This window comes from Symphalangus syndactylus, chromosome 13, assembly GCF_028878055.3.
Source record: "Symphalangus syndactylus isolate Jambi chromosome 13, NHGRI_mSymSyn1-v2.1_pri, whole genome shotgun sequence".
Classification (NCBI taxonomy): domain Eukaryota; kingdom Metazoa; phylum Chordata; class Mammalia; order Primates; family Hylobatidae; genus Symphalangus; species Symphalangus syndactylus.
The window spans coordinates 128361085-128380507 of NC_072435.2; the positions used below are offsets into that span (position 1 = coordinate 128361085).

Here is a 19423-nt window from a genome sequence, read left to right on the forward strand (position 1 = left end):
TCCTGTTCACGCTTGCTCTGAGCAGGCCAACCAGAGTCTTCTCCGTGCCTGCTGGGCACTGGAGTATGAGCTCTGGGACTGGCCCGGGCGGGGACCGAGGGGGCGGAAGCCGTGCTGCCAAGCCACATGGAAGCCTGCCGCGGTTTCCGCGATCCACTGCCCTACTTGTACTCTCTGGGCGAGCCCTACAGGGAGGCAGCTGGACCGACGCACTGCATCCAGGGAGAAAAGGTTGCCAGATGGACAGTCAAGGAGCTGTTCTTGAGTATTTTAAATGAAATCTGCAATTCTGTGGAATAAGTGGGCAGCTCTACACTCCCAAATAACACTGGATTTTTGAGGCAGGATGCGTGGAAATGATCACTGCAGATAGTCCAGGGTCCAAGGTCAATCTCCAAGACCTAATTCATTCCCCTGGATGTGCACGCAAAAATGTACACACAATTCCACAAGTTCAACTAAAAATTGTATTTCCTTTAGAAAAGCAGCCTCCTTATGTGTAAATTATAAACCAATGCAACCCTCACAGGCACAATCATATGCCGACAGAGCTGTCAGCACCAGGGAGGAGGGCGTGGTGGGGACCAGTCAGGGAAGGAGGAAGGCGTGGGCGGGGAAGGAGGAGGGCGTGGTGGGGACCAGTCAGGGAAGGAGGAAGGAGCAGCAAGGACCAGTCAGGGAGGGGGAGGGCGTGGCCAGGGCCGGCCTCACCTGTGTTGTCCTTGCTGAGCATGCTCCTCTGCATGTCCTCTACCTTGGCCATGAGCCTCTGGTACTGCTCCTCAGCCACCTGCAAGTCGTTGTTGGATGACGCCAGGCTGGCATTTTTTGCCTCCAGCATGTTCTGCAGGTCGGTCATGGCTCGCTCCAGGTCCCAGCACGACTGCTTCAAAGTGTCCACCTCCGAGCTCAGCGAATCCTGCCGCTGCTGGCTGCTGTGGCTGCACTCCACCTGCGCCTGCAGCTTCGTGCTGAGGGCGGCCAGCTGGGCCTGCAGCTCAGCCTTCTCTTTAAGTGCCTGAAAAGATCCCAACAACCACAACGACTTTCAGAAAACGAGTCACTTCCATCCAGTGTATTAACAGGAACACAACCGGCGAGTCAGTCAGGGCCTGACAGGGGACCCCGAGACCCCCAGGTGCTCTCCCAGGGCCTGACAGGGGGCCCCGAGACCCCGAGGTGCTCTCCCAGGGCCTGACAGGGGGCCCCAAGACCCCCAGGCGCTCTCCCAGGGCCTGACAGGGGGCCCCAAGACCCCCAGGCGCTCTCCCAGGGCCTGACAGGGGACCCCGAGACCCCCAGGTGCTCTCCCAGGGCCTGACAGGGGGCCCCGAGACCCCGAGGTGCTCTCCCAGGGCCTGACAGGGGGCCCCAAGACCCCCAGGCGCTCTCCCAGCACAGCTGTCCCAGAAAAAGGCGACTTCCCAAACAGGCCCAGGATGCACACAGAGCCTGCACTGGTTCTGGGCCCAACTGCACCTGCACAGGGCAGTGCTAGGGCAGGGCTGGGGAAGCACCCGTCTCCTGCGAGGACACTGGAAACGTGTTCAAAACACCAAAGGTGTACATGGGTGCACACACACAGAATGCCAGACGTGTAGAGGGACCCCTGAAAGATTAAAAGCGGATTCGGATCTGGGGGGAAATGGGCAAAAAACGCAGGCAGGGAAAAGCGGCTGCCTCCTAAGTGTGGCTCCAGCCAGAGCCATGGGACACAGCACAGTCCTGAGTGGCCACGGCAGTGCTGTGTGGCCCCAGGGGCAGATAATCGCCAGAGGAAATGGCCCCACCCCCTGCCCCCACGCTAAGGCCGACAGGGGCGGGGATCCAGTTCACACATCGCCAAGACAACAAACACCCAAAGCAATTGAGGAACTCCACAAACTCCAGGAGACCCTAGAGCAAGGGGCCAGCAACCACCACACCTGAAACAACCCTCTCAATCTTGGTGTGGACGCAACCGAAGGACCAATCAGTGATCCCAGGAGGATAAGAAGACAGTGCAGTGACAGCAAAGCCACCGTTCGAGAGAGTGGCTACACAGAAGAAGGGAAATGCATCCGACGGTGGGAGGCTCACTCTGTAACACTGGAGAAGTAACGACCATACAACCAGAATTAGCCTCAAAACAGCTGAAATCACCTCTTCTGTAGACACAGCTTTAGGTGTCACAAACTGGTTGGTCTGTGTCCAAGGACCACGTTGTATGAGAAAACCGTATTCGACATGAGGCGTGCATTTAGTAAGGCAAGCTCCTGGCACTATGAGCAGCTCCGGCCCTGCTCTGCAGCCTCGATCACCACAGGAGGCTCCCTCAGCTCTGTCACCTCAGGGCCTGGGTGCATTCTCATGCTCCCACGCCAGAAGTGGACAGGTGAACCCCACTGAACAGATTTACTAAACTGTTGACAGAAGAGAAATACCTAGCTCTTCACTATGGATAAAGTGCATACAACAAAATGACAAAGGAGAGCTGAAATAAGGGATGGAAAATGATGTTTCTGGCACATGCTAACCAAGCCAGCGTGTGCAGCTTTTTCTCATATAGCAAAACTAGTATCAGAAAAAGCAGAAACCACTACAAAGAAAAAACGTTCACGACGCCAGAAAAAGCTGCAACCCACCAAAAGAATTTGACTCTCACGGACTGTGAGACACCTAACATCTAGGAAATATTCTGGCAGAGATGCAGGGAGAAACGGACCCATGCATGATGAGGCAGAAAACTCACACCTCTTTCTAAGGCTGACAAGTAGACAAAAAAACGTAAAGATGCAGAACACTCAGCTGCCACACATGCTGCGGCGGCTGAGTCCCAACCACATCTGTGAAACCTCGTACCCAACAGAGGAGCCACACATGCTTTCCGACTTCGCCACACGCTAAGACGTCAGTCGAACGTCCGTTACCTGACTCGCCTCCAGTGACAAGGCTTCCAGCTGTCCTTCGAGTCGCATTTTCTCTTTGAGCACCTGCAGCATCTCCTCCTGTGTTTCTGCTGCAGAGCTCTCCAAGGACACGCTGGGGACAAAGGCACGGGTTAGGCCTGTGCGAGCCATCCTTATTTTCCTTCACACTCCTCCATTCTCCAAATTCCACACACCCCTGCTGCTCTCTCCTAATTTTTAAAAATTAAGAGATTTAAGTAGAGAGCTAAGGCTTGCATGAATGCACAGATGAACATTCCTGCCAACAGTCGGCACCTCACACAGTGGGAACTGTTATGGAAACATGAGACATGCAAGTGTCGTGCAGCTTAGCGACAAGTCTATGTCAACGGGAGACTGGATATTTTAATAACACAGACGATTGCTGATTAGATCTAATTCTACTGCTTAAAAAGCAGCAGACTTGTTATGAATGAAATGTTCATGTCAAGACTAAGGATAGAATCAGGAAGAAAAGCTGTGTATCGCCTGTTCCAGTGCAGAGAGCACTGGGCCTGGGAAGCACCCTCTAAGGCCAGGCCCTCTGCCCGCCCCGCCGCCCTCTGCCCGCCCCGCCCCCCTCTGCCCGCCCCACCCCCCTCCGCCCACTCCGTTGGCCTCCACCCGCCCCGCCCACCTCTGCTGTCCCCACCACCTGCTGCAGATGCTGTCTCTCCGACTCCGCACCTCCCCGTTGACCTCCTGTCCCTGGTCTTGGTGCTCAGCGGCTGCGGCCTGGAGGACGTCCTTAATCGAGGGGAACTGGCCCAGGGTATCCGCAGGAATCTCCTGGCCGTTGACCATATAGGGGGTGTCCTGCGTGCCCACCGTCTTCGACAGAACGCCATAGGTCCCTCGGGTGGAGGCGCTGCTGTACGATGAGCTGTCGCTGTCATTTCCATCCACCTCAGACACGCTGTCTCCAGCCAGGGAGGTGTTCTCCAGACGGTCGTCAGTGTCGGGGGACAGGCTGATCTCAGACACAACGGACGCCGCGCTGCTTCTGTTCTGCTTCAGGGAACCCTTGGTAGAATCGGGAGCCGGGACATTTCCCCCGGAATTCCCAGCATTTGAATCTTCAGTTCTGTAATCGGCCAGAGACCGGATTTTGCTTGATTTGGAACTTTTTTTCTCCCTAGGATGTGCCGGAAGCCCCAGGCTGCCCACCTTCGGCCCCCGAGGGACACTGGTGCGCAGGAAGGAATATTCTTTTGTCATAGCCAGGGTACTGGCCCTTGGTAAGTTTTCTGGGTTTAACATGAGCTCAGGATCAAGCGTGCTAAAAAGTCTCGTTTTGGTTGCAGGTTGACTGGACTGAGAAGAAAACAAAAGTACAAAAATTACATTTAAAATCCACAAGCAGCATTCTTAAAATTGCCATTCAGAAAGGTGGCACCGATTACTACTCCCTCTGCTGACAACCAGAGAGCACCACCTCCCCAGGCCCTCACCACACAGGGTGCAGCCAGGCCTCCGATCCTCGGTGGTCTCACTGCTGCAAGGCCCTACTCCAGTGACCAGCATGACCACCTCTGGTCTAAAGCACACTCTTCAATGACTGTGACCTCAACACGTTTAAAACACCTCCCAGCAAGTACCTCCTCATCAGACTTCCTGAACAGAACTTTCCTGGCTACTCTCCAGTTTATTTTTTTGGATAAACATAGAAATTTTCTTCAAGGCCGGGTGCGGTGGCTCACACCTGTAATCCCAACACTTTGGGAGGCTGAGGCAGGCAGATCACTTGAGGTCAGGAGTTCAAGACCAGGCTGGCCAACATGTTGAAACCCCCGTCTCTACTAAAAATACAAAAAAACGAGCCAGGCGTGGTGGCACACACCTGTAATCTCAGCTACTTGGGAGGATGAGGCAGGAAAATCGCTTGAACCCATGAGGCGGAGGTTGTAATGAGCCGAGATCATGCCACTGCACTCCAGCCTGGGTGACAGAGTGAGACCCTGTCTCCAAAAAATAAAAATTAAAAAAAAAAAAATTTCTTCAAAAAGGAAGAACATTCTGTTGAACTATAACCACCTCAAATCTATAATTTCCTCTGTCTGCCCACATCTGCTTGCACGTGTGGGCGGCAAGCCACCCAGGTGCCGAGGCAAGAGACTGAGGGCACGAGCTGTTCCAGTATAATAAAATATATAAAATAAGAATAGTTATACTAGATATAGGCTGGGCACGGTGGCTCACATCTGTAATCCCAGCACTTTGGGAGGCCGAGGCGGGCGGATCACAAGGTCAGGAGATCGAGACCATCCTGGCTAACACGGTGAAACCCCGTCTGTACTAAAAAACAAAAAATTAGCCGGGCGTGGTGGCAGGCGCCTGTAGTCCCAGCTACTCGGGAAGCTGAGGCAGGAGAATGGCGTAAACCCGGCAGGCGGAGCTTGCAGTGAGCCAAGATCGCGCCACTGCACTCCAGCCTGGGCCACAGAGCGAGACTCTGTCTCAAAAAAAAAAAAAAAAGAATAGTTATACTAGATATAGATCATAGACATGATTATATTATGAATATCATTAATCATTAGTTTGTAGCAATTACTCTTTATTCCAATATTATAATAATCTTCACTCCACAATCATAACCTAGGAAAAGCCAGGCCATACAGAGATAGGAGCTGAGGAGACACAGTGAGAAGTGACCAGAAGACAAGAGTGCGAGCCTTCTGTTATGCCCAGACAGGGCCACCAGAGGGCTCCTTGGTCTAGTGGTAACGCCAGCGTCTGGGAAGATGCCCGTTGCCAGGCGGACAGTGGTCTAGCGGTAGCCTCAGTGTCAAGGAAAAACACCCACTACTTAGCAGACCGGGAAAGAGAGTCTCCCTTTCCCCGGGGGAGTTTAGAGAAGACTCTGCTCCTCCACCTCTTGTGGAGGGCGTGACATCAGTCAGGCCCACCTGCAGTTATCCGGAGGCCTAACCATCTCCCTGTGATGCTGTGCTTCAGTGGTCACGCTCCTAGTCTGCCTTCATGTTCCATCCTGTACACCTGGCTCTGCCTTTTAGATAACAGTAGCAAAATTAGTGAAAGTACTAATAGTCTCTGATAAGCAGAAATAATGGTGTAAGCTCTCTCTCTCTCTCCCCCCTCTCTCTCTGCCTTGGCTGCCAGGCAGGGAAGGGCCCCCTGTCCAGTGGACACGTGACCCACGTGACTTTACCTATCATTGGAGATGACTCACACTCTTTACCTTGCCCTTTTTGCTTTGTATCCAATAAATAACAGCGTGGCCAGACATTCAGGGCCATTACCAGTCTCCGCGCATTGGTGGTAGTGGCCCCCCGGGCCCAGCTGCCTTTTATCTCTTTGTCTTGTGCCTTTATTTCTACACTCTCTCGTCTCCGCACACGGGGAGAAACCCACCGACCCTGTGGGGCTGGACCCTACATGCACACCCCTCAAAAGAGCAGCTACCCCACCCCCACCTAGAACGCAGGCCCTCTGAGGCCATTCTAACTTACTTCTCAGTTTATCCTTTCTGTTGTTATAAATGTTACATTTCCCACTAATCTTATAACTGTTAGGAAAACTCTTGATTTTCCATACTCACATTTTTATTTTTTATTTAGAGATGGACCCAGGCTGCGATCTTGGCTCACTGCAACCTCCGCCTCCTGGGTTCAAGCGATTCTCCTGTCAGAGCCTCCTGAGTAGCTAGGACTACAGGGGTGGCCCACCACATCCGGCTAATTTTTTGTATTTTTAGTAGAGATGGGGTTTCTCCATGTTGGCCAGGCTGGTCTCAAACTCCTGACCTCAAGCAATCCGCCTGCCCCACCCTTCCACAGTGCTGGGATTATAGGTGTGAGCCACTGCACCCAGCCAGATTAAAGTATTTAAAAACATAACCTTAAAGGTATAAGAACACGCTGGTGATTTTATTGATCATCTTCTACTGAAGAGATCCTTTTGAAACATGACACAGGCTGGGTGCGGTGGCGGGTGCCTGTAGTCCCAGCTGCTCAGGAGGCTGAGGCAGGAGAATCACTGGAACTCGGGAGGTGGAGGTTGCAGTCAAGTGAGATCGCTCCAGCCTGGGCAATAGAGTGAGACTCTGTCTCTCAAAAAAAAAAAAATAAATAAATAAATAAATAAAAAGTAGCTGGGCATGGTGGCACACGCTTTTAATCCCAGTTACTCGGGAGGCTGAGGCTGGAGAATTGCTTGAACTCAGGAGACGGAGGTTGCAGTGGGCCAAGATCGCACCACTACACACCTGCTTGGGTGACAAAGCGAGATTCTGTCTCAAAATACATATATATACATACACACACACATATATATACACATATGTATACGTATGTGTGTATATATGTGTGTGTGTGTGTGTATATATATATATATATTTTTTTTTTTTTTTTAACTGCTCATTGACAATACACCAGATCACCTAAGAGCTCTGATGGGAGACGTACAAGGAGGTGAATGTTGCTTTCCTGCCTGCGGACACAACCTCCCTTCTGCAGCCCATGGAATCAAGGACTAGTTTTGACTTTCAAGTCCCATTACTTAAGAAATACCTTTTGTAAGGGTACAACTGCCATAGTCATAGTGATTCCTCTCACGGATCTGGGCAAAGTAAACTGAAAACCTTCTGGAAAGGATTCACCGTTCTAGATGCCATTAAAAACATTCATGATTCCTGGGTGGAGGGGTCAAAATACCAACATCAACAGAGTGTGGAAGAAGCTGATCTCTACCCTCATAGACAACTTTGAGGGATTCAATACTTGTGTGGAGAATTTGACTGCAAATGTGGTGGAAACAGCAAGAGAACTAGAATGAGAAGTAGAGCCTGAAGATGGGACTGAATTGCTGCAATCTCAGGATAAAATCTGAATGGGTAAAATGCCATCAAATAGCACCGCATGTTACAGAGACATCTTTTGTAAGAGATGGTAAACTTTAGTGCGGTTTTAAGAAATTACCACAGCCCAACCTTCAGCAACCACCACCCTGATCAGTCCGCAGCCATCAAACTGGAGGCAAGATGTTCCAACAGCAAAGAGATGACGACTTGCTGAAGGCTCAGATGATCATTAGCATTTTTTAGTAATAAAGCATTTTCAAATTAATGTGGATACATCAGTTTTATTTAGACACAGTGCTGCTGCACACTTAGTAAATGACAGTAGTGCATACACGTAACTTCTTTATGCACTGGGAAACCAAAAACGTTGTAGGACTTGCTTTATTGCAATGTTTACATTTTTGTGGTGGTCCAGAACTGAACCCACAGTATCTCTGAGGTCACCTGTGTTTGCTTTCTTTGCTTTTCAATTGGCAGATTTAGAAATAAAATGTGCTTGTTGCAAAAGAAGGCCCCTGAGCCCGTGGCAGCTCAGAGAAGCCAATGGCGGGTCCCCGGGTTATGTGGGACCAACAGTTGTCTCTGGCACAGGAAGCTTTCCATGAGCTTGTTCGGGACAGGGAGACTCACCCTCTCCTGCTGGCGCTTCACCCTGTACTGTTTGAGCTGCTCTTCCAGCCACTTCCGAGCCTGAAGTCGGACCTGCTCCTCCTTCTCCAGGGGCAGGGGAGAATCTGTAGAGCCTGCAGTGGGAAAACGGCAATTTGGAAACTCATAAAATGCCAGGACGCAGAACAATCAGGCACAAGAACTTAGTCATTTTGTACTTAATTACCCATATATTTTACACCTAAACAATGCACAGCCATCTTGTTTGGAAGGACAATTTCTAGATCAAGAGAGAACTGTGAGCTCTGCACACTGACCACAGGCGGGATCTACCTCACAGGAGACACAGTGGCCAGGCACTGGGTCTGTGATCCCATGAAGAGTACACCCCGCCTGGGGCATTCCCCTGGTAAAACAGGAAACAGCAGCAAGTGCCTTTTTTTTTTTTTTGAGATGGAGTCTCACTCTGTCACCCAGGCTGGAGTGCAGTGGCATGATCTCGGTTCACTGCAACCTCCACCTCCCAGGTTCACGCCATTCTCCTGCCTCAGCCTCTCTGGTAGCTGGGACTATAGGCGCCCGCCACCAGGCCAGGCTAATTTTTTGTTATTTTTAGTAGAGACGGGGTTTCGCCATGTTAGCCAGGATGGTCTCAATCTCCTGACCTCATGATCCACCCACCTCGGCCTCCCAAAGTGCTGGGATTACAGGCGTGAGCCACTGCGCCCGGCCTTTTATTTTTTGAGACAGAGTTTCGTTCTTGTTGCCCAGGCTGGAGTGCAATGGTGTGATCTTGGCTCACTGCAACCTCTGCCTCCTGGGTTCAAGCGATTCTCCTGCCCTAGCCTCCCGAGTAGGTGGGGTTACAGGCATGCAACACCATGCCTGACTACTTTTGTATTTTTAGTAGAGACAAGGTTTCTCCATGTTGGTCAGGCCGGTCTCCAACTCCCAACCTGAGGTGATCTGCCCACCTCCGCCTCTCAAAGTGCTGGGATTATGGGCATGAGCCACTGTGCCCGGCAGCAACTGCCTTTTAACAACAGAAAGAACTGGGTTCAAAGCTGGACCGTGCTGAACACTATGAGGCAGGCTCAGCTCTCACCACACTGCAACTTGCCCTGGCTTCACAGCAGGTTCTCATGACCCTGCTGGGAGGAGCACGTGAAAAGCCGGCAACGTGGAGTTACAGGCAGTACCCAGCCACAGGAGCTCAGCCGTCGTGGGGTCACGAGACCTCGAGTGCATTTCTTTGCTCAGTTACATTTGGGGTCCGCTTTGACACACAGCTCATCTCAGCTCCTGCAGTAACAAGTCACATTACGATAAGGCTCTGGCGATACTCAAATGGCTGAAGCCTGGCGCCAGGCCTCACTGCAGAGTAAATGCTGCACAGGCTCCGCCCTCCAGGGCTGGGGGCGGGTTACCTCAGCTTCTAGACAGACGAGACTCCAATCCGAGGTCATGCTCCGGGACAGGAGGGGAAAATTTACAACTTTTTAGCCAAAACCAGAATTTAAAATATCTAAAACCCAGACCCTTCATTGTGGGTGATGAAAGGGGTGCATGGTACGTGCCAACATGTTATAGTTTACAAACCCAGGGCTCCACTTCCCAGGGCTGAGTGTGTGGCCTCGTCCTTCCTAAGCCATCAGCAGACACGGCCCGATGGCCTGGTTGCCGACCAGACTAGGAAAGCGAAATCACACAGCAACACTTTACACATGGCACCCTCCTTACACGTGGATGCTGAGGAGATGAGCGGCTACTGTCCTAAGTAATCCCTAACATCTGAGCAGTCACCAAGAATTACACTGTAAATGTACCATTATTGGTTTATACATTTTATCACTGAAAAGATCTCTAGTCCTTTTCACAAGGGAAAGTGGTCCAGATGACTAGACCGTAAGTGGCAAATTCAGGCCTATAGCCATCAGGCAGATATTTATATAAGTCGGCAAAATAAGCAGGGTTTCAACCAAACACTGACGCAGGAGATAGGCTCAGGGCTAGGTGCCGGCAGGAACAGGTGACCAGGGGCATCCTGCAAAGGCGTGCTCGTAGACCCAGCACTGCTGCCACACAGGCACCTGGGCCAGAGCTCACACATCTGTAACTTTAGGACCCCAAACGTAAATAAACTAAGTTGAAAAAAATCAGGAATCTAGACTTTTTTACACGCTACTTCTTAACTTAAATGCTGGCAGTGAGTTTTCAGAATTGTTTCAAATAAATACATGTGAAATGCAGTCTGATTTCAGTAATTTGGGGTTTTTTGTTGTTATTTAGTTTTAAGAAATTTTTAAAAATATACTGCAGGCCAGGCACAGTGGCTCATGCCTATAATCCCAGCATTTTGGGAGGCCGAGGTATGACAATCACTTGAGCCCAGGAGTTCAAGACCAGCCTGGGAAACATGGTGAGACCCCATTTCTATAAAAAAAAAAAAAAATTAAAATTAGCCAGGTGTGGTGGCATGCACCTGTGGTCCCAGCTACTTGACGGCAGAGGCAGGAAGATCCCTTGAACCTGGGAGGCAGAGGCTGCAGTAAGCTCTGACTCTGCCACTGGACTCCAGCCTGGGCGACGGAGCAAGATCCCGACCCTAATTAAAAAACAAAATAGGCCAGGCGCGGTGGCTCACGCCTGTAATCCCGGCACTTTGGGAGGCCGAGGTGGGTGGATCACGAGATCAGGAGATCGACACCGTCTTGGCTAACACGGTGAAACTCCGTCTCTACTAAAAATACAAAAAATTAGCCGGGCGTGGTGGTGGGTGCCTGTAGTCCCAGCTACTCGGGAGGCTGAGGCAGGAGAATGGCGTGAACCTGGGAAGCGGAGCTTGCAGTGAGCCAAGATAGCGCCACCGCAGTCCGGCCTGGGCGAAAGAGCGAGACTCTGTCTCAAAAAAAAAAAAAAAAAAAAAAAAAACAGACTGGATGCCCATGGTCTGCTTACCAAGCACCTGGGTGACACAGGACATGCAGGCTGGCCCTTAACGCAAAAGCGTCAGCACCGCTGCCAGTCAGACCGTAGCAGAGCCTTGACTCCAACTGCATCTTCACTCTCTAACTTGAAGCTCTCCTTGCTAAACACACAGCCCCACGTGGGACTCGGATGGCACACGGCAGGCACAGGCACACAACAGCTCAGACAGCGAGTGCGCAAGGCACCTGCTCCCAAGGGGCTGAGCGACGCGGACGTGGAGGGTGGGAAAAGCGGGGTAACGGATGCTTACACAGTTGCGTTTCTTGCATAGGAAGACTGAGTCTGAGAGACTGCAAAGCTTCTTTTCTAACACTGCCCTCAGCACTAGTTCCCTGAGACTTCCTTAGGTTGTCATGGAAACCAGCCACACCTGGAGAGGCATCAGGGCCCACTGGGCTTGTGGTGGGATCGAGAGATGACGGAGGGTCTGGGAAGGGTGGCGTTGGCCCGTTCTGACAGAGGCCTCCCGGGCCAGGTCCATCCGGGCTTTCTCCTTCCGTGGAAGCTCTGTTTACCTCGGCACCTGGAAAGACAGAGCACGCTGGAGCACCATGGCTTTAATAACAAGGTGACGTTGCTTTTCAGACACGCAGCTGGAGTAGGAGAGAAGAGGATCCAGACTCATGAGCACGGCACTTTCTCATCCCACAAAGGCTTCACTCTGAGAGGAGCAGCCCACGGGCCCCGTCCCACAGGCGGGGTGGCCAGGATAAGGCCCACAGCCCCACTGGTGTCCACGTCCTCCCTGTAAGGTGAACCTGCCCTCCGCGCCTCCACACTCTAAGGTGAACCCGCCCTCCACTCCTCCACGCTCTAAGGGGAACCCGCCCTCCACTCCCCCACACTCTAAGGTCAACCCGCCCTCCGCACCTCCACACACTAAGGTGAACTCACCCTCCACTCCTCCACACTCTTGGCCGTAGAATTTATGTAGTAATGACAGTAACATTTCCTCTTCTTTTTTTTTGAGACAGAGTCTCACTCTGCTGCCCAGGCTGGAGTTCAGTCGCACAATCTCGGCTCATTGCAACCTCCACCCACCGGATTCAAGCGATTCTCCTGCTTCAGCCTCCTGAGTAGCTGGGATTACAGGCACCCACCACCACACCCGGCTAATTTTTGGTCTTTTTAGTAGAGATGGGGTTTCACCATGTTGGCCAGTCTGGTCTCAAACTCCTGGTCTCAAACTCCTCCCCACTCACCCGCCTCGGCCTCCCAGAGTGCTGGAATTACAGGCGTGAGCCACCGCACCCGCCAATGTTTCCTTTCCATTTAAGTAAAACCAATAAGAAATCTTATGAAAGTCGCCAGTTTAAAACAAGCAAAAACCACAAACACTTAAAACACAGCTGACAATCTTTCTAGCAGGCACTGGTAACAGCAGTGTTAGAGTCACAGCCTCACATGTACAAAGGCTGATTTTGGAGTCATTTCAAAGCCTAAGCTTATCCTCCAAGGCAGGACCCTAAGGTGAAGAGGTGGATGATGTCATCAGAACACCACCCGTGAAGCAGAGACAGCCCAGAACTGCACTTCTGCTTGAAGACGGCCTGCTGGGTAAAGGCCTGGGTTGAACCAGTGACAATTCTATACCCACGTGTTACCTCAGTTCACCCACTAACATGATTATATACAAATTACCCACAACACAAACTAAAACATATTTCCTCATCAAATGGAATAAAGAAAGATTTCTTTCAATGAAATGATTTTCAGTCTTTTCCCTGCCCCCTAACTGCTAACTGGTGGATGGGCCAGTTCACAGTCAAAGAACCAAGACATGTGAGCGGGGAGGGAGGGCCCTCAGGAGGTTCTGGCCCTGGTTCCGGTGGCTCTCGAGGTCCAGCAACACCCCCGCCTCTCACAGGGGTCAGCATTCCTCAGATCCCACGTGCATGCAGGACAGCAAATTTGCTTTTTGCTCAAGCAAATTAAAAATGGGTTTCTTGCGGGCACGGTGGCTCACGCCTGCAATCCCAGCACTTTGGAGGCTGACGCAGGTGGATCATTTGAGGTCAGGAGTTCAAGACCAGCCTGGCCAACATGGTGAAACCCCATCTCTACTAAAAAGACAAAAATTAACCAGGCATGGTGGCACACGTCTGTAATCCCAGCTACTTGGGAGGCTAAGGAAGGAGAATCGCTTGAACTCAGGAGGTGGAGGTTGCAGTGAGCCAAGATCACGCCACTGCACTCCAGCCTTGGTGACAGAGGAAGACTCTGTCTCAAAAAAACAAAAAACAACAACAACAGAAAAAGAGGTTGGCCAGGTGCAGTGGCTCTCACCTCTAATTCCAGCACTTTGGGAGGCTGAGGTGGAAGGATAACTTGAGGCCAGGAATTCAAGACCAGCCTGGACAACAGCAAGACTGTCTCTACAAAAAGTTTTTAAAATGAGCCAGGCAGCCAGGCGCGGTGGCTCACGCCTGCAATCCCAGCACTTTGGGAGACCAAGGCGGGGGAATCACCAGAGATTGGGAGTTCGAGACCAGCCTGATCAACATTGAAACTCCATCTCTACTAAAAATACAAAATTAGCCGGGCGTGGTGGCACATGCCTGTAATCCCAGCTACTCAGGAGACTGAGGCAGAAGAATCACTTGAACCTGGGAGGCGGAGGTTGCGATGAGCCGAGATCGCACCATTGCACTCCAGCCTGGGCAACAAGAGCAAAACTCCATCTCAAAAAAAAAAAAAAGGTAGAATTCTAGGCAGGGAACACGACAAAGACCCATAGATTCCTTCACGGAAACACTGCTGCTGCCCCACACGTGTTTAATGCAGTTCTGTTTAGCAGGAATGTGCCCGATCTAAAGGTGGCATCATTCAGTTATTAAAACATACTTTGGGCCGGGCATGGTGGCTCACGCCTGTAATCCCAGCACTTCGGGAGGCCAAGGCGGGCGGATCACGAGGTCAGGAGATCGAGACCATCTTGGCTAACATGGTGAAACCCCGTCTCTACTAAACATACAAAAAATTAGCCGGGTGTGGTGGTGGGTGCCTGTAGTCCCAGCTACTCAGGAGGCTGAGGCAGGAGAATGGCGTGAACCCAGGAGGCGGAGCTTGCAGTGAGCCGAGATCGCACCACTGCAGTCCGGCCTGGGCGAAAGAGTGAGACTCCGTCTCAAAAAAAAAAAAAAAAAAAAAAAAAACATACTTTGAATTAAGTGAAAAGCTCACAGTGATCTCAACGCCATGTCCTCCCTCAACACCAGGTCCTCCTATGACCAGCACACAGAGGAACCTGACGACTTACACTGGGCTTTGTCCTGCTGGTCACGTGGCACCAGTGGGTCCTGCTGGTCAGGTGGCACCAGTGGGCCCGGGGGCTTCAGGGGGGCCTCGGGGAGAGCCGAGGGGCCACTGTGGGATCTGTCCTCCTGGAGGCCATCTTGCTCGGCTGACGCGCCGTCCATGGTCAGGACGACACCAGCTGAGCTGACGCTGTGGGGCTACAAGTGAACCTTGGACGAGCTTGGTTTCTGCCATCAGCAACAGCCAAGAGCTCCTGGGAGGGGCCCTACTGTGTCTCCCATTTTCAGGAGAAGATCTAATGACTCACAAATGGCTTGACGTCAAACCAGCTAATATCATGATACCTGACAGGAGAGAAAGAGACAAAACGTATAATGAAACTTGTCAGATTTCAAGTATCAATTACAAAATTAGCATTTCGTTCCCAATTTGCATATGTACAAGAAACAAATACAAACTTTTTCATTCAGCAAATAATCCTGGAGCACCCACATCCTAGGTTTTGAGGCTAAAATGCTGACCCAGCCACACTGGGCCCTTTCCTGAAGGAGCTTAATGTCTGTATCGGTGCCAACTAAATAACATTCTGCTGGGACAGCGCAGCTCTGAATCTGTGGAGTAGCTGTCACACAGGGCAACTGAGCTTTAAATTTTATTTAAAATTAATTTGGGCCAGGCGCGGTGGCTCACTCCTGTAATCCCGGCACTTTGGGAGGCCGAGGCAGGCAGATCACCTAAGGTCAGGAGTTCAAGACCAGCCTGGCCAACATGATGAAACCCCCACCTCTACTAAAAATACAAAAAATAGCCGGGTGTGGTGGTGAACACCTGTAATCCCAGCTACTCGGGAGGCTGAGGCAGGAGAGTTACTTGAAACTGGGAGGCAGAGGTTGCAGTGAGCTGAGATCGCGCCACTGCACTGCAGCCTGGTTGACAGAGTGAGACCCCATCTCAAAAACAATTTAAAAATTACAATACCAGACTCGCAGGCCTAGGTGTGCTAGAGCACACCCGTCAGCCAGTGAGTGACTCTGCCCAAGGCCACGGCTCCTGCCGGCAGCCCCACCCCTCCAGGTTGGACAGCTCAGATCCAGAGAAACAAAACTTTAAAAAGCAGCTGCCATGGGATGTGGTAACTGTATACAGGGTGTACAAGGATGCCAGAAAGGCAGCTGCCTTGGAGTGGGGGCACAGAGAGGGCATCTCACACAGGGCCGGTTCCCATCTTTACCTCTAGCTGGGTTAGCTCTCTCAGCCTGCCCTGCTGGGCTACATTCAGGGGAGCAAAACTTTGCCCAACATTTGGCAAGTGATTATCCACCCTGAAATGTGCTGGTGATATTATTAACTCATTTCCTTATCAACAGGTAAGACACTAGCATGAGTTTCCATTCATTCTGCAGAAATGTTGGCATTTATTCCTTTAAAATCAGTTTCATATTAACCTACATTATGTTGTGTTTAACATTTTTCATGATAAACATTACACAACCTTCGCCTCTAGCTTACAAATCCCACACAGAAGGTATAGACAAGAAGCCCACATGGGGCCGGGCGCAGAGGCTCATGTCTGTAATCCCAGCACTTTGGGAGGCCGAGGTGGGCAGATCACCTGAGGTCAGGAGTTTGAGACCAGCCTGACCAACATGGTGAAACCCCATCTCTACTAAAAATACAAAAAACTAGCCGGGCATGGTGGCGGGCGCCTGTAATCTCAGCTACTTGGGAGCCTGAGGCAGGAGAATCACTTGAACCTGGGAGGCAGAGGTTGCAGCGAGCCAAGACCACGCCATTGCACTCCAGCCTGGGCAACAAGAGTGGAAACTCCGACTAAAAAAATAAAAGGGCAGCATGCGGTGGCTCATGCCTGTAATCCTATAAATTTTGGGGGTCAAGGTAGGCGGATCACTTGAGGTCAGAATTTCAAGACCAGCCTGGACAACAAGGTGAAACCTCGTCTCTACTAAAAATACAAAAATTAGCCAGGCATGGCAGTGCGTGCCTGTAATCCCAGCTACTCAGGAGGCTAAGCAGGAACATCGCTTGAACCTGGGAGACAGCGGTTGCAGTGAGCCAAAATTGTGTCACTGCACTCCAGCCCGGGAGACAAGCACAAAACTCCATCTCAAAAAACAAAACAAAACAAAAAAAAGAAGCCCACATGGCTGGTCTTCAGGAGCACGTGTGCCACTGACCCCGCAGCAGGATGTGCCTGTCTTTCTAGGGGTTTTTACTCTATCTGCCATCTAGACTGGTCACCCGTAAAAGAGGAAGCCCACGGGTGGTGGGTGTAACCCCGTCCACTGACACAGTCAATGACTTACTGAAGGATGTGCAGACCTGTGAGTATCTGCTCATAACTATAATAATCCACCATTCCTCTCTGCCACCTTGCATCCTACAGGCCAGAGACAATTAGGAGTTCATAAGAGTGTTGTTCAGAATATTAAAAGGTTACGTATGCTATTAGTGTAAAACTAACATTAAGGGTTTGTAACCAGAAAGCACTGCGAATAGAAATGTGTCCTAACATTAGTAACTATAAATCTAGCATAACTAATCAAGAAACTACTGTAAACAAAGGATCCTAGATGTCTTGACTCAGCGTGCCTGGGACATAAAAATATTTAAAGATTAGGCCGGGCGCGGTGGCTCAAGCCTGTAATCCCAGCACTTTGGGAGGCCGAGGCGGGCGGATCACGAGGTCAGGAGATCGAGACCATCCTGGCTAACACGGTGAAACCCTGTCTCTACTAAAAATACAAAAAATTAGCCGGGCGTGTTGGCGGGCGCCTGTAGTCCCAGCTCCTCGGGAGGCTGAGGCAGGAGAATGGCCTGAACCCGGGAGGCAGAGCTTGCAGTGAGCCGAGATCGCGCCACTGCACTCCAGCCTGGGTGACACAGCAAGACTCCGTCTCAAAAAAAAAAAAAAAAAAAAAAATATTTAAAGATTAAAGCAAGGTCTGAAGCACAGAAGTGAAGGAAGTTACTGAGGCTGGTCGAAAGCTAATTCTGTGTGCAACGAATTCTCAATCTCACTTTTGTGTCTATGATCATCTAGTAACATCTTTCATCCCTGGATTTTCTGGGTGGGTGGGTGGGGGATAAATGGGCCTTAGAGCCTGGGCAGGGATCTGAGCTACACACCTGTCCTTACACACAGCACAGAACCCTCTGAAAATCATTTTCCAGGAAAAACACTGCGATCTCCACCAAGCCTGCCCCTCAGCTACAATCTGACACACCCCAGGAGAGCTGGGGGCCAGCCGGCCACGCCCACCCGGGAATGGAGAAGACACCCACAAAATAAGGGGAGGAGCATCAGCAAAATGACGGCTGCTTATCACAGGCTTGCCCCTTTGACGACAGATGAATTACAAACTGGCACGGAGGGCTACACGCGGTGGAATGTGGACTCGACTGCACCACTGAATACTGGTACCCTGTACATCTGGTCCTCTTGAAAATTTCCTAGCAAAAGAAAACTTGTGTTTTGCTTTGTGACGTCTTTGCTTCTGCCTTGCGGGGGTGGGGTGATGATACGGAAATGACCGTGTGTGCCTACGCGTGCAGACCCTCCTGGCCCCTCAGGTAAAGCGTCTTGTCCACCCCCTCTGCCATCAGTGTACCTCACGTGGCCTCCACCACAGCATGTCATGTGTGCCACTGTGTGTGTGCCCATTACATGGTGAGATACTTGAAGACGGAGACTCATTCCCCATCTGCCTCCCACCACCTTGAACACTCCTAACTCCTAAAGTGCCAACGCGGGTTTAATTTGCTGAATTAAATCTTCAGTTCTGTTGAGTACATTCTTTGTCTACAAAGCTAATGGCTCCAAAACAAAATGATCAAGTATTTGAATCCTTGAGCATCAACACTGCCTTTTAAAATACCGAAAAGTCTAAACTATTCCAGCTGAAACATCTGTGAGCTTCAGTTCCAATGAGGGAGTCCAGGGAGTTAGAAACTGGAAGAGCATCCTTTTTCAGGCGGCCGGGAAGATGGCGGACATTCGGACTGAGCGTGCCCACCAAAAGCAGCTGATCATCTTTCAAAACAAGAAGAGGGTCCTGCTGGGAGAAGCTGGCAAGGAGAAGCTCCCGTGGTACTACAAGAACATCGGTCTGGGCTTCAAGACACCCAAAGAGGCTATCGAGGGCACCTACATTGACAAGAAATGCCCCTTCACTGGGAATGTGTCCATTCGAGGGCGGATCCTCTCTGGTGTGGTGACCGAGATGAAGATGCAGAGGACCACTGTCATCCGCCGAGACTACCTGCACTACATCCACAAGTACAACCGCTTCGAGAAGCGCCACAAGAACATGTCTGTACACCTGTCCCCCTGCTTCAGGGACGTCCAGATCGGTGACATAGTCACAGTGGGCGAGCGCCGGCTTTGCCGGCCTCTGAGCAAGACAGTGCGCTTCAATATGCTCAAGGTCACCAAGGCTGCCGGCACCAAGAAACAGTTCCAGAAGTTCTGAGGCTGGACGTCGGCCCGCTCCCCACAATGAAATAAAGTTATTTTCTCATTCCAAAAAAAAAAGAAAGAAAGAAACTGGAAGAGCAGCATCACAGCCACAGCCCAGACAGGCACCACCACCTGAACAGAAGGAAGGATGGGATGACCAGCAGGACTGGACTCAGCCATTACAGGCGGAACATGCAGAGGAGAACTGCTGCAGACCCACGGTGACGACGCCTGGGCCTTACACTGACCAAGAAGGAACATAGCCAAAGACGCTCAGGTTCCACCGAGAGGGCACGCCAACATGGCGACAGCCAACTACACCAAGCTGAGGCCAGTGCAATCACA

The 19423-nt window shown here is 51.1% G+C and overlaps 2 protein-coding genes across 9 annotated transcripts in view; one reads left to right on the plus strand and one right to left on the minus strand.

Annotated features, from left to right (window-relative positions):
• GOLGA3 (golgin A3) overlaps positions 1–19423 on the minus strand; it is a 55056-nt gene that overhangs the window by 32993 nt on the left and 2640 nt on the right. For 4 of the 8 annotated variants that reach the window (XM_063614771.1, XM_063614770.1, XM_063614772.1 and 1 more), the window contains exons 2-7: positions 14603–14945; positions 11714–11866; positions 8377–8489; positions 3583–4241; positions 2910–3021; positions 712–1018 (exon numbers count right to left, since the gene is read on the minus strand). In XM_063614771.1, coding sequence (XP_063470841.1) covers positions 712–1018; positions 2910–3021; positions 3583–4241; positions 8377–8489; positions 11714–11866; positions 14603–14762 — 1504 coding nt within the window. In that variant the 5' untranslated portion in view covers positions 14763–14945. Of the gene's footprint in view, positions 1–711; positions 1019–2909; positions 3022–3582; positions 4242–8376; positions 8490–11593; positions 11867–12237; positions 14529–14602; positions 14946–19423 lie in introns of those variants that run through there. The other 4 variants (XM_063614767.1, XM_063614768.1, XM_063614769.1 and 1 more) reach the window with 2 other exon arrangements.
• LOC129459379 (small ribosomal subunit protein uS17-like) lies at positions 18606–19177 on the plus strand. The gene has a single exon (XM_055236074.2). It carries the CDS (start codon positions 18606–18608, stop codon positions 19089–19091), a length of 486 nt encoding a protein of 161 aa, XP_055092049.1. The 3' UTR covers positions 19092–19177.

Excerpts from the sequence above, each read along its gene's own strand:
- LOC129459379 (XM_055236074.2), top strand. The coding sequence starts at position 18,606 with ATGGCGGACATTCGGACTGAGCGTGCCCACCAAAAGCAGCTGATCATC.